The sequence below is a fragment of the Nycticebus coucang genome, chromosome 7 (assembly GCF_027406575.1).
Source record: "Nycticebus coucang isolate mNycCou1 chromosome 7, mNycCou1.pri, whole genome shotgun sequence".
In the NCBI taxonomy this organism is placed as follows: Eukaryota; Metazoa; Chordata; class Mammalia; order Primates; family Lorisidae; genus Nycticebus; species Nycticebus coucang.
Genome location: NC_069786.1, coordinates 55,889,121 through 55,904,733, shown reverse-complemented (window position 1 = coordinate 55,904,733; position 15,613 = coordinate 55,889,121). Strand labels below are relative to the sequence as shown.

General features: G+C 41.3%; 1 protein-coding gene across 13 annotated transcripts in view; it reads left to right on the top strand.

The window, feature by feature from the left end:
• Positions 1-15,613, top strand: part of RBMS1 (RNA binding motif single stranded interacting protein 1) — a 226,729-nt gene that overhangs the window by 187,755 nt on the left and 23,361 nt on the right. For all 13 annotated transcript variants that reach the window (XM_053597161.1, XM_053597167.1, XM_053597163.1 and 10 more), the window contains 2 exons: positions 5,232-5,389; positions 7,248-7,327. In XM_053597161.1, the coding sequence (XP_053453136.1) occupies positions 5,232-5,389; positions 7,248-7,327 (238 nt within the window). The remainder of the gene's footprint in view (positions 1-5,231; positions 5,390-7,247; positions 7,328-15,613) is intronic.

Genomic DNA, 15,613 nt, shown 5'->3' with positions numbered 1-15,613 from the left:
GGTCACCTGTAATTGACAGAATAATTGTTTTTTTGTATACAGCATATATGTAATAAAATAGAGTTATGATTGTCACTGATTTTAAAGAGACAAAATTATCTTCATTCAAAAACCATGACCAATTACTGCAAGCTTACATGTCTGTCATGATGAATGTATGGTAATGAGAATGCATGAATACTTTGAGGATTAGGTATTTTGTGGCCTGTGCTGCCTGCTTGGAGTTTCTTCCCATTCTTTTGTGTGTTTTTTTTTTTTTTTAATATTACCGCAATGTTGTAGATAAATAACATTAGCTCTAAAGTTTATCCCAAGTGAAATTAGGTTTCTAACTGACAGGGTTGTTCATTTTGAAAACATATTAATATCATAGGAAATATTTATCCATATTTAGTCTATTCTGTATCACTATGTCAAGTAATGGGTTAAGAGCCCAATTTCTTCCTGTATTCTAGTTCTTAGTCTCTTTTTCTATTATTTCCTTGCTGACAAACTTTTAAGTTGAATCAAGACTTTACAGCAGGGCCAGACACAGTGATTCGTGCCTGTAATTCCACCACTTTGGGGAGCTGAGGTAGGATGATCACTGAAGGCCAGGGCTTTGAGACCAGCCTGGGCAACATAGTGTGACCCTGTCCCTATAAAAAATTTAAAACTTAGCTGGGCGTGAAGATGCATGCCTATAGTCCCAGCTACTTGGGAGGTGGGGAAAATCACTTCAGCCCAGGAGTTCAAGGTTGCAGTGAGCTATTATATCCAGCCTAGGTGAGAGTGAGACTCTGTCTCAAAAAGAAGAAAGAAAGACCTTAAAAGTATGTGAGATATTTTTATTAATATTTCAATAATAGAAGCAACTAAAAGATAGATTTAGAAGTACTTAGCACTACATTATCAACGTACTTCTAAAAATTCTCCATATATAGCACATTCTCCTCTGAGCATTCTTAAATATTAGTCATGTAGATTTTCGCAATGTAATTTTAAAAGAAAATCTGTACTATTTTGGTATATATTTTTTATTTAACATTTCTTTATGCCATGTCTTTGTCCCAGGAGTGTTTTAATGCCCTTTATTTAGAAGGCAGGTGTGTCATATCAGTCCCCTGCTTCTGTGCCTCCAAAACCTCCCAGTTTTTCAAACTGCTGTTTCTCCTTACTCCAAAGCTCCCTTACCTACTCAAGTACAGTCACGTGTCACTTCATGTCTGGGATGAATTCTGGGATACATCCCTTTAGCTCAGTGGTTCTCAGCCTTCCTCACGCCGCAGTGTATTTTCATCCTAAAAAAGGGGTCACGACCCACAGGTTGAGAACTGCTGCGTTAGGTGATGATGTTGTGTGAGCATCACAGCGTGGCTCTTACACAAACCCAGGTGGTATAGCCTACTACACACCTGGGCTGTATGGTCTAGCCTGTTGCTCCTAGGCTACAAACCAGTATAGCTTGTTACTATGCTGAATACTGCAGGCAATTGTAAAACAATGGTATTTGTGTATCTAAACACGAGAAAGGTCCGTTAAAAATACAGTATGAAAGATTGACAAGCCATTTACTGTGAATCAGTGAGTGAGTGGTGGGTGAATGTGAATACCTCAAGTTCCACAATACTGTACACGGCTGTAGAGTTTTAAAACACCGTATACTTTGGCTACACTAAACTTGCAAAAATTGGTTTTCTACAATAATAAATTGACTTTAGCTTACTGTAACATTTTTGCTTTATGTTTTTAGTTTTTTAAAAAGTTTTGATTCTTTTGTAATAACATTGATTATTTTATTTATTTATTTACTTACTTTTAAGTGTTTTTGTTAAAAACTAAGACACAAACATACACATTAACCTAGGGCTGCACAGGGTCAGGATCTTTAAGACGTCACCAGGCAACAGTAAATTGTTGACCAAACCTTGTTAACGTAGCACATGATGGAGAATGTAAAGTCACAGGATAAGCATTGCTTATCTTGCTGGAGCATCTGTGTTCCTTGATAAAATTAGGTCAGAAATATTGTTTCTCTATTAAAACAAACTCAGATAGTTATGAAGTGGATTGCAAAACCTACTTATTTTTTTTTCTAAATATAAAGCACTATGGGTTGGCACCCATAGCACAGTGGTTACAGTGCCAGCCACATACACCGAGGCTGGTGAGTTTGAACCCGGCCTGGGGCCAGCTAAACAGCAAGGACTACTGCAACAAAAAAATTAGCCTGGGCGCTGTGGCAGGCACCTGTAGTCCCAGCTACTTGGGAGGCTGAGGCAAGAGAATCGCTTAAGCCCAAGAACCGAAGGTTGCTGTGAGCTGTGACGTCACAGCACTCTACTGAGGGCGACATAGTGAGACCCTGTCTCAAAAATAATAATAATAAAACAAAGATAAAGCACTGGACTTCAAGGAAATTTTGCACTTCTGACAAGGCTGCTTTGCCTACAGACTCTTCTGGAAGTGTAGTCCTTCTCCTTGCTGTTAGCACTGCTTAAGCAGAGATATTTAAGCATCAGTGACTGACAAAGTCAGACCTCTTACCTATTCAGTCTGATTTTAGCTTCTTGACCTGTGCTTGTTCTAGTCCCTACTCAATGTCGTGTCCTCTGAACAAAAGTGTTCCCTAGTCTTCCTAACACGAGCTCCCCGTCTGTCCGCTTGTGATTCATACACATCTGTTACAGTATTCATTTCGTGTTTCTGTGGCACCTATTTATTATAAGCTACCAGGAGGCAGGACTGGAGCCAGAGTTATTTTATTGAGAGTCTTGCATGTGGTGATGCACTGGAAATGTCCTTTAGAGGCCCAACTTTAGGAAGAATGGACTCTATGTTGGCTGGTTCAGGCCAGACTTCCATGGTAACAAATACAGTCTTGCACTTGAGGAAAGCTCCAGAGACATGGGAGGTTAGGACCCAGGTGCGATGGCTTCTCGAGCAGCTGTGTGATTAATTGGTTGTAGGTGGTGAAGGTGTCAAGTGACATGGAAATCAAGGGATAAAACTTTACTTTTTACTCCACCTCTTCAAACAGAAGAGTTTGAAAACTTTAATATCAAAGACCATTTTTATTGCTTTTCCCTATATTTTGGAACCTTGCATCTATTATTGTCCTACGTTCATTAAGCAAATCACTTTCCAGTTTTAAACATTAAAGATATTCTTTGTGTAATTGTCAATAGGTTTTGCTCAGAATAAGTTAATCAGTGGTAGCACACTGAATTAATCTAGTATTAGCTAAATGAGTTGCTATTTTGTTTAGCCCATAAAGCAGTGGTTCTCAACCTTCCTAATGCCGCAATGTATTTTCATTGTTATAAGGGGGTCGCAGAGCAGCTCCTGTGGCTTAGTGAGTAGGGCACCAGCCCCATATACTGAGGGTGGCAGGTTCAAACCCGGCCCCGGCCAAACTGCAACAACAACAAAAAAAGGGGGCGGGAGGGTCATGACCCACAGGTTGAGAATCGCTGCTATAAACGTTAATAAGGGTAAGTGTTCAGCTTGCTGTTGATCATTTGAAAATTTTTACTTTTTTTGGCCCCACCCACACGACACACCCTGAGAGTCTAGGCATCCAAGCTGAGAGCCACTGCTCTATTCCTGTGGGACTGGCCTGGCTACATGCTTCCTTGGTGTCAAGACCAAGGGATAGTACTTTTTGTTTGTAAAGTACTGACCAGGGACAGTACTTTTTGTCCGTAGTTTCTTGGTGTTTGATAACTTTAATTCTTGTGAATACCAGGGCATTCCCTGAGAATGCCATCCCTAGGAATCCCTTGTATTCTTAGTGTCCCTACAAGTGCCGCGCTACCCATTGAATCCTAGGAAGGCCACTCCCTAGAATGCCATATTGATATTTGAAATCTTACCAGATACACATAGCAAGAAAGGTCAGTGCTCACTGTTTCTTGCAGATCACATAAAAGAAAAAGTTTCTTTTCGGACCTAAGTTATGCTAGAATACATTCATAAGTAGAGACTTCGTGTACATTCAAACATGCATAATGTTTTACATATATTTTTAAAACTAGTATGCATTTCAGAAATCCAGAAAGTTATTAAGAGTGTGCTATTCTGTTTCCTAAACCTAAAACTTCAATTAATGACTTTATTAATAGTGCCTATTAGAGAAAAATCATAAGCTCTCATGTGCTTCAGTATGTAAATATACAGTTGGTTAAGAGGATCAAAGGAAAGGCTGGTTTTAAATTCATAAGGCTGTGCTAATTTCACAAATTGCAGAGCTAATTTCGACTTAGAAAATATTCCAGTTGTCATGTCAGTTTTTTTTCCCTGATGGTTTGGAAACCACACTCTGCTTAAATATACATACATAGTGGTTACTGCTTCTCAGAAAATTCAATCATGTATCTTTGGTTTACTTCAGCAAAGGAAGGGTGGGTGGGAAATGATCTCAGAGCATTGCTTCTCAAACATTCAATTGCACGTGAATCACCTGGGGGTCTTGTAGAAACATTGCTTTAGATTCAGTAGGTCTGAGATAGGCCCAAAAATCTGCGTTTCTAATCTCCCATGTGATTCCTTACTGCTGGCCCCTGGATCAGTCTTAGCAAGGATTATGCAAACCTACCCACCCCACACCCCACTCCTTTGTTCAGCTTTTCCAAGATTCCAAAATTGCTCTCTATAGATTGACCATTTTCTATGGCTTTGAGATTTTTCTGTTTGGGTTAATTTAGGAGCTCTCTTTTTCCCATTGGTGATCACGACCCAAAAAAGTAGATGAATTTTGCTGTACAGCAGAGCAGAAGCATTTGGGCAAAGCTCCCGCTGGACTTTCAATGACTTGGTCCAGAATTCTTATTTATATATCTCTAAATTGAATTATTAGCAGTAATAGTTTCTTGTGCAATATTGTGCCTGCAATGGACTCCTAAAAATAGCAGTGGAGGAGAGATTGGTTATTTTTGGAGGCACTGTGAACAGCTGAGGGTTACAGTTCCATAAGGGCGTCCTCTCCAACTTGGTAGTACCTGCCAGTGGTGCCATTTCCAAACCTGCTAAGGTTGGCTTGATGGGGTCGTGTCTGACCTGCACAGATTGTCCAAGCCTCAGATACTCTTTTCAAGTGTCCAAGGTGACCTGGGTTTTCTGTAGCATCCATGGTCTCACTGGGCAGTACTTTAAAAGGACTTGAGCAAAGAAAGTAGCTAAATAAAAATAGGTGTGTTAACATAAATATCTCACTTTCTGTTGAAAATTAACAGTACTCTCTTCTCTTTTAGCAACAGGAACAAGATCCCACCAACCTGTATATTTCTAATTTGCCACTGTCCATGGATGAGCAAGAACTTGAAAATATGCTCAAACCATATGGACAAGTTATTTCTACAAGGATACTACGTGATTCCAATGGCACAAGTCGTGGTGTCGGCTTTGCTAGGTAAGCACCCTGCTCTATCTTTATTATGTCAACAATATCTCTGCTTAGTTATCTTGGAAAATTAAAAATAACCAAAAAGAGAGGATTTAGGCCAGAGTGGGGCCCAGTGGCACCTGGAACTTAAATTACCTATAAATATTGGTCTGCATTTCCCCTGATCTTTTACAAGTTCGTTAGAATCCTTGAACCTGAACTTATTGTATTTGGTGGCTCGTGGCGAGGAGCTGCCAGACAAGCAGACGTTCTAAAAGTGTTTGTCCTTAATATTTTGATTAAAAAATAACAATCCATCTCCTAAACTCCATGGATAAATCAATATGATTTTTTTTATCATTAGACAGACATTTGATTCATTTTCAATGAAATAAATCAGGTTTTTAAATGAAAGATTTAAACATTCAGAAAAGGTAGGGATATGACACCTAACCCCACACAAAATTAACCAATATTAACATTTTATAATTTTTGCTTGAGTTTTTTTAAGAAGTAAAATCTTTTTGCTATAATATAATGGTTACTTTTATAAAGAAGAAGTATTAAAAAGAAAGAGCTTTTTTTTTAAGCAAAATTCCAATCCAAAAGCCTCATTTACAAAGATAATTTTTATGTGATGCATTATTTAGAAACTTACTAATACTGTGTAGTAACAGATAATGTGTACATATTTTAAAGTATTGACTATGACTTTGGAGGAAAAATTGCTGACATTTTTCTGTGATACACAAATGACAATCACCCCCAAAGCATAGACTTGTATCAGTAGAGGATTATTATATGTTATTTTACATATGAGAAAACTGAGGCACAAAAGGGACTTTTGCACCTACCTGCCAGATAATGAAGCAAGGGCTAGTATTTGTTTCATCTGGCCTTTAATCCATTGTTCTGTTAGGTCAGTTAATTTTATAATAAAACTGAAATGTCCAATAGGTAGTAATTCACCAAGGCCGGCATCTGCGGTGTACACTAAACTGATTAAAGTAATCCAGGTGGGACGCCAAATGGCTTAGTGTCATCTTGTCGCCTCTGCTGTGTTCTGAAAACAGATCACAGAGGATCATTCCTGTATCCAAAGATGGAGTTCAGTCAAATCCTTTTTTCTTTAAACTATCACTATCCATTAAAACTGAGGTGCAACCGTCTGGGTAGTTGAGGAAGGTAGCACATATCGAGTAAATTATTCAATGTTTCTTCCATTAAAGAAAAATAAGTCCAAGAGTTAAAGTTTCCAGGAATGTTTCTCAAAAGTTTATGCCACCTGTAAATAGATAACATTATCAAGTTAAGCTCCAGCTTTTAATTACTCCTTCAAGCCAAAATGACAAAGATAATTGACTTCACTAATTTAATTTAAACTTGAAAAGAATGTAAAAATCATACAAGGCACGCCCTCTGACACTAGTTGTTATCATGACTTTTTAGTCCATCATTTGTGAATTTGTGAAAGACCATCTTGAAAACGACCAATATTCCAGCAAGTAGCAGGCAGACTAGTACTGTAAAGCATTGTGTTTGTTTTTATTTTAATACTATGATTAACAAAGCTATTGTGTATTGATTTTTAATTTTCCAACACTTTGAATAAAATTATACTTTGATCTACTTGGTATTAAACACTCTAGATATAATTAATCCTTTTTTATGATTCTTACTATTCTCTGCTCTTCAATTATTTTACTATAGAAGTACAAAAGCAATAGTTAGATGAAGTATATAAATCTTCTTTTTCTTTATCATATTCACATAAAGTTTTGTTTATACCCAAAAAGACATGTAAGAATGTTTCCACATGCACAGAACAAAATGAAAGCTAAGAAACCTCTAAATATTTATGTGTTCTATTTTTATGTATAAATAGGATGGAATCAACAGAAAAATGCGAAGCAGTTATTGGTCATTTTAATGGAAAATTCATTAAGACACCACCAGGAGTTTCTGGTACGTTTGTCTACAGTTTTAACAATAATCTTTTATGGAATGTGGGTATAACTTTTAGCACTTGATGGTTCTTTCAAGAAGAACAAAAAACCTTCGTTATGTGCTTTCAAATTTATTTCTTGGGGTCCACAAGTAGGACTCAAAATTCATCTCTCCCTGGGTTGTTTGATGCTTAAATGTTAATGGAAGCAGACCCAATGGTAAGGAATGGTCTGATTTGTAAATTATCAGACAGTCCGCTTCACCTTCTTCTAACCTACCTCATCTCCATCCTGAATAAACCTCCCTTCATGCAATCACACCCCTGTGGAATGTGGGTCCTTTCCTTCCCAGTGTGGCCTGGATCTCCATTCCACTTTAGCCACATCTCCCCATCACTGTACCTTGTGTTGTCATTATCCAGAAGACCACACTTCCCATCCTGGGGCCACACGCACCTCACGCCCTCGAGACCTGATCTGAATGAAATACAGAGGGAGCTTTTCCTTTGCTCATTGCTCTTCCCTAACTTGTCTCTTGTCCCTACCAAGGTCTCCATTTTTGAGCACTAAAACCTTTTTTACAGTGGCATCCTGTGTTTTCCTATACCTTATCCCTTGGCTACCCCTGCCTGGCAGGACACTGAACCTGGATTAATTCTACAGCAATCGACCTTCACCACACCTGTTACCTCCAGGCAGCGAGAGGTTGACACCACCACAGATTAGATGTCTACAGCTTAACCTCAGCACTGCTAGGTCACTCCACCTCCTCACCCTTCCCTGGCAGCAGTGATCAGTTGTCACTAGCCTGCTCGGTCCCCTACCTAACCACCCTGCCTAACTCCAAGATGACTTCACTGCCTACTTGATGAATAAAAGTGAGATCACCAGGTAGAAATGCCATCAACTTCCTCCCAAGAAGGAGACCCACACCCTCATTCAGTCTTATCTCTCTTCCTGCCTTAAAATCTTAAGGATGAGAGTTTCAGAGCTGTCCTTGAGATCACATCCCTGCAGCCCCTTGCTCTGCCAGTGATTGCCTCCCTCTCTTAATAATGTCAACCTTGTTTTTTGCTTTTATGTTTTTCAACAAAGCCAAAATCTTACATTTTCAATTAACAAAGTAATGTATCTAGCAAGACTCATTGGTAAGAAAATGGAAGGAAATGTATCAGACAAGATTAGGAACAAAACTCACAGACATGACTGCAGTAGACTTTTTTTTTTTTTTTTTTTGTAGAGACAGAGTTTCACTTTATTGCCCCAGTAGAGTGTCGTGGCGTCACACAGCTCACAGCAACCTCCAACTCCTGGGCTTAGGCGATTCTCCTGCCTCAGCCTCCCGAGTAGCTGGGACTACAGGCGCCCGCCACAACGCCCGGCTATTTTTTGGTTGCAGTTTGGCCGGGGCTGGGTTTGAACCCGCCACCCTCTGTATATGGGGCCGGCGCCCTGCTCACTGAGCCACAGGCGCCGCCCACAGTAGACATTTTTTTAAATCACAAAATTCAATGAGCAAAACTGTGAAGTACTTTAGGCCAAAAATTGTCTGGAAATTTTCCAGCCATTTGTGTGAAATCATTCAAGTCTTTGTAATCTTAGAGAGAAATTAAGCACTCTTCTCATCTAGTTCCTTCTGTGTAAACTTTTAAAAAGTGTGGGGCTTACCTCCTGGCTTCCCGTTCACCCCTCAGCTCTCTCTAATCTGGTCTCTTCCCTGGTGCGCAACTGAAATTCCTCTTGGTAAACTTACTGTATTAGTTTGCTAGGGTGACCAAAACGAGGTACCGCAAACTGAGCGGCTTAAACAACAGACATTTAGTGTCTAAGAATTCTGGAGGCCAGAAGCCCAAGACCAAGGTGTTGGCAGGTTGGTCCCTTGTGAGGGAGAGGTCCGTTCTAGGCTTCCGCCCTTGACTTGGGTGACTGTCTTCTCCCCACGTCTCTTCACACCATTTACCCTCTCAGCTCAGCCGTCTCTGTGTCCAAATCCCCACCGCTTGTGAGAAAACCAGTCCTATAGGTTAGGGCCTACCGCAATGACTTTACTTCAACTGTGCAGATCCTGTCCCTAAAGTTGCATTCTGAGCCACAGTTAGGACTCTACACAGCTTTTTTTGTGGAGGGGCAGGTACAGACACAGTTCGGCCTGTAACACGCACCTTGAGATGATCCCATCTGCAGACTTCCCCATCTCTTTGAATCCTGCATCTGCATCTGCTGTGTGTATTTGGTACCCTGGTCCCTGACTCATCCTTGATGTGCCCCCGACTTCTGTTAAGACTGTCGCCATTTTCTTTCCGTCCTGTGCCAATTCCTTTTCCTTTTGCACTTGTTTTTCCTCTTTGCTCTGAACTGTTGGTGTTCCCCTGAATTCCATTTTTGACTCATGATTCTGATAGATTTGTTCCACTCTCAAGGTCTCAACTGCTGCCTGTATTCAGGTGACTTTCAGACATTCATCTCTCATCATGGCTTTTCCCCTAGTCTCTGGCTGCCTGGCCTCAGTCACCTACAGTCATCCTCTCCAGAACTAGACTGCCCCCTTGGTCCCTTTGCACCACATCCCACTCCTCCGCTTGTGTTGCCATCTTGGTTAGAGAAGCCGGTATCCATCACCCAGGCTCCCAAGCCACTGGGCTCCCCCCAGCTCCCCCTGTCCTTCATCTCTCACACACAAATAATCATTCAAATCCTTCCACTTTCCCTCCTAATTATTTCTGTAATCCACCCTTCCCCTCTGTTCCTCTTACCATGGCCTAATTTAATCCCTGTCATCTCTCATCTAGGTCATTATAACAGCCACCTAATTGCCCTATCTAGGGTCACCTCTCTAAGACATTTTCCCTGACTGTAGGCAGAGAGATTTGGGTAAAATGTATACCTCTGTGTCACTTTACTGTTAAAAATCTGTTGCCTCTCAGAAAGAAAGGTGCCTGGAGCACTTGCAGCCATCTGCAGTCCCGTCTCCCTCTACTCCCTGCCTTCCTACTTAGCCTCTCCTGAACTGAGCTGAATCACTAAGGGTAGTCCCATCACCTCACTTGATTGCCTTTCGCTTTCTCTCTTGGGCTTTCCAGTGGCTCAGATCCTTTTGGTTCCCTTTGACCTGGCTTTCCCTTCCTCACCCTCCAAGCCACTGTTCCAGTCTGGCCTTGTCCCTGCAGGGCCCTCTTCTGACCCAGTGTGTTACACACTCTGTTTGCAAAGCACCCGCGGGACACCCACCTGCAATATGGCACTTAACATGTTTACCTGCGCCAGTCCCACTAAACAAAAAGCTCCTTGAAGGCAAAAATCTGTTTTCTCATCTTTTTATTTTCATGCCCACCACAATACTTGAACCATACCAAGCAACAACAAACGTTTGTTGGCTTTGAATACATTTACCACAGGGTAACACCAAGGCAATACTAGCTCCTTATAAGCTAGCATTCTTCAAATTTGCAGCCAACAACTGGTATGCCTCCTGCCAGTAGGTAGAGTTTCAAAATTTAGAAATCATATCATCTTGCTTTGGGGGAGGGTCCTGGAACTATTTAAATGGGGGAAATGAGGAAAAACCACATACACCCTCCTCCATCTTTTCTCCGCTGTAATTTTAGTCTACTTACGTTTAGCTGGCACAATACGTCTGCATTTCTGTTCCCCAGTCTGAATCCAGATGAGTGAGTCTGGTGTATCCTGAGGTCTAGTCAGCTAATAGCCCCACATTCCTGCTCCTACCCAAACATGCCCTAGGGTTAAAGTGGGGATCTCAGTGTTGGGTGCAGGTCAGAAAAGGGAGCTTTTAACTGTACTACCCTGGCCACCTGCTGGTCAGGAATCTCTTAAGTGGATTAGCCATTTCAGCAAATCTGTCCAAAATAATGCCAGAGGAGGAGGCACTTGTTTTCAACTCTGAATGAGGAAGGAGTTTCTGAAGAGAGCAGCTTGCAGTAGAACCCAGAAGAGTAAGAGCAGAGTGCCCATCTAACAAAAAACACAGGTTTTTCCCACCCTGTAGTGTAACCAGGTACCTCACCCCTTTTTCTATAACACTGAAGTAAATGGGTTCAATGAATTGAAATGTACTAAGTGATATAAAAGATAGGTCAGGTCAGCCTTCTAGAAAGTGAGAGGCACATAGAATATTTATCCTAATTTTTCACACAAGGGATGGTGAGAAAGCATTGAGGTATGTTGAAGTTAGATTAATTCCAGCCAGAAGTCATTGAAGTGAGCTGTGCATAAGAACTCCGAGGTTCCATCTTCAACTGGATATCTGATGATTACCATTAGAGATTTACTTTAATTTTCTGTATCCAGTTGAGTTTCATTGCATAGAGGAACTAATTTGTAAGTGTGTGCAATACCACAGGCTGTACTTGATCTTGTAATACTAAAGGCTAAGAGCACACTGCTTCTATAGCTGTATCTGAACTTGAACTGCCTGTAGGTACAAGTTTAGAGCATAAAATATGAGACCTGAGAGTACACTATTCCAAGAAACTCAACCCATATTGAAAGAGCTTCCTTTTTGTTTTTTAAGTTAGTTGTATTTTCCCATTAACAACACTGGAGTTGAAAGAAAAGAAAGGGAAAAAAAAATTGTTTTCAATGTCCACCTAAGCAAAGGCAAAAAGAATTTCATACAACAAGCCCAACCATCTCCGACCTCCCAAGTGTAGCACCTGTGCTGAGCTGTTGTTTTTGTTGCCTCCCATGTCGTCCTTTACCTAGGCAGGACCCCCCAAGCATTAGGCTCTTTGAAGGGCTGCTTGCCCACCTACTTGTGACCTCTTTACTCTCACCTCATTCTTGCATGCAACAAGAAAAGTTCAAGAAGGAAAAAGAACAGGGCACATTTGCTTAGATGTTATATCAGTCTGAGATAAGATCTTCCAGTTCCCTGAATGAACTAGATCTCAGGATACCACAGATAAGGATTGGACAGTTTCCTTTTTTCCAAAGGACTTCATGATTGTGTCATTTGACTGTTCTCTTTGAAGTGGGTTTGCAGGGCGGCGCCTGTGGCTCAAGGAGTAGGGCGCCACCCCGTATACTGGGGGTGGTGGGTTCGAGCCGGGCCCTGGCCAAAACTGCAAAAAAAATGAAGTGGGTTTGCAGACTATTGTGCACACCTATTCAAAGAAAATAAAAGACCTTGATTTTCTTTTTTCTTTTTTTTTTTTTCTTTAATTTTATTGCTGGGGATTCATTGAGGGTACAATAAGCCAGGTTACACTGATTGCAAAAAGACCTTGATTTTCAAACCACATATAAATGATAGAAGGAGCCTCTGCATCTTAGCAGTTAGTAGAGAATAGTTGCTTCCAAGTTATGCCAAGTGACAAATGGGGCACGAGAAACAGACAAGTTCCTTCTGCATCAAAAGCCTCATTGTAAGTCATAAGAATTTTGCAGTCATGCTGTTCTCTTTGTTCTGAATTAGTAGTTAATTTTGCGCTATTCTTTTTTTTTGTTGTTGTTGTTGTTGTTTTTTGGCCGGGGCTAGGTTTGAACCCGCCACCTCCGGCATATGGGACCGGCGCCCTACTCCTTGAGCCACAGGTGCCGCCCCTATTTTGCGCTATTTTTTAATGTTTAATGATTTGGGGGAGTATCAGTCTTTGTTTCCTACTAGATTGCAGGTTACCTGGAGACAGGAACTGTGTTTTATTTTTAATTTTGTTCTAGGCTTGGAAAGCTTCCATATCACCTATGCCACCAGAAGTTACCTAGTAGTTTCTATGAGCATTTTTCATGTAGAGCTTATCCCAATAACCATGGCTGTGTTGGGGGCCTTATTGGAGACCTTTTTACATAAGTTGGACTGCCTGTAGGCCTGATTTGAAAATATATAATGCCAGACTTATAAGCACACTCTTGTAGTGAATTTATTCCCTAAAACAAGTCCCCAGTAGACTTGAAAACCCACAAAGAATCTGAAAGGCTTTTTCACTTCTCTGGACTTGTTTCTTTTCCTCTATACATAACACAGGAATCACCTTGGAGTACCAGTCTGCTTATTGGGTACTGCTGTCTCCTTTCAGAGTCCGGCTGCTCCACAATATGAATTTCTCCTTGGAGCGTATGTGGTTATTATCAGAAGAACCAGATGAAAAACAAAAATATTGTCAGGCAAGGGTCCAGTGAATGAGCCTCCACTTTAGTGTTTAAATAATATAGGCTCATTGCTAGGCAGACATAACATTCATAAATACAGCCCAAAAGTGGTTTACTTAACGATGTAAGTTGTTTAGTTGGCATAGGCAGAGTTCCTCAGGATGGTTCCTGTTGCAGTACTTGGATTCTCGCACGGCTGGCAGTTTGCCTGTGACATCAGATCCAAGTACAGAGAAGAAATCCACGTAAGACCCAATCCCCAAAGGACACTTTCTGAAAATGAGCAAACTGAACAGTGAACTCATCTTTACTGTGAAACTCTTAAGGAAGTCGCTAGATGGCCAGGCGGAAGGAGGTCAGCTATGCATGTGACCTGTCTCTACACCACCTGCCCCCTGCCAACATACTCTTCATATCCAGGTGACAGGACTTGTCTCCCCCGTGCCCGCCATGCCCCACCCCGGGCTGGAGCGTCCTCCTTGATGTAATACATGTTTGTGGTTCTATAAAAATACGGTGTACCACATTACAATTTGTAGTGTAATCTGCTTTCTGAAACAGTTTTTAAAAATCTGTGTTTTCATGTTTGTTTTTTTTAATTATTTTATTTTTTTTTATTAAATCATAGCTGTGTACATCAATATGATCATGGGGCATCATACACTTGTTTCATAGAATATTTGACACATTTTCATCTCATTAGTTGACATAGCTCTCCTGGCATCATCCTAGTTACTTTGTCAAGACATTTAATCACACATGTGGTGCATCTTACAAAGGTACATGTGAGCCTTGGCAAATGTGGAATGTAAATGTGTTTTCATGTTTGATGTTAGCATGTTTTAAAAGAGGCTGAATCTTTTCTCTCTCTTTTTTTTTTTTTGAGACAGGGTCTCTCCATGTCTCCCTCTGTTAGTGCTGTAGCATCACAGCTCACAGCAACTTCCAACTCTTGGGCTCAAGTAATTCTCTTGCCTCAGCCTCCCAAGTAGCTGGGACTACAGGCGCCCTCCACAATGCCTGGCTTTTTTTTTTTTTTTTTTTGGTTGTAGTTGTTGTTTGGAGGCCCGGGCTGGGTTCAAGCCCATCAGCTCCGGTACATGTGGCTGGTGGGCCCTAGCTGCTGAGCTATAGGCGCCGAGTCGAGGCTTAATCTTAGAGTAGATGCTTCTATAATGTGTATTAGGAAAAAAAATTGCTTAAAAGGCCTTTCCTCCTATCTTTCCCCACCCATTTTCTCATTTTTCCCTGAAAATACTAGAGCCTTGTTCCTTATTTGGATTTACCTTGGTTTTGAGTGCTGGCTGGTTTATAGTAAGTTAGATTTGCTTGGGAGATCTCCAACCAGGGTAAAAGAGCCCTATACCTTCTTTGTCAGACAACATAGGTGAATTTCCTAGAGGTTTTCAGTAACTGCTTAATACTTGCTTGATAAAAATTCCATGGTTGGGAAGCAGTTTGGTAACTGGTTCTTCCAATAATAACCACATATACTCCAAGGAGAAAATTCATATTGTGGAGTAGCTGGACTCTGAAAGGAGACAGCAGTACCCAATAAGCAGACTGGTACTCCGAGGTGATTCCTGTGTTATGTATACAGGAAAAGAAACAGGCCCAGAGAAGTGAATGGCTAATGTTAGAAACAAGAGATGGGGGAGGGGGGCTTAGTTATCTGGAACTGATATCCAAATTAGGAGACATGCTCCAGGCAAAAACACTGAAATACATGATCATGATTCAGGGATTTGCCTAAAAATGCTCTTCCAGTACCTTCTTATAGGAGAATACAATCTCTTAAAAGACTAAAAGCACATGTGGCATGTTCGCCAGAACTCGCCTAGAGCTGAAAGCCGCTCTGGCACCCTGCTTGCCCAAAACACTCCCCACCCGGCCCCACCGAGGACAAGGGCCAGCGCTGCCTTCAGTGCTACAGGACCCAGTGTGAGCACCCGTCTCTCCTTCTGGACTTCTTCTTGACATTGATGGAGTCTGAATAAGTCCCTGTGTGCTGAGGGCAGAGAGCTTTATGCAAGTATCTAGTCACCAGGTCTGTGATGCCCTCTAGGTGCTCCCTCTATGCTGCGCTGGAGTCACCCTGCCACGTCACGGGGCGCTGGAGTCAGGGGTTCAGTGAAGTGCGTCTCCTTCAGTACTATGCTGGTGTCACCCTGCCACATCACGGGGCACTGGGGTTGGG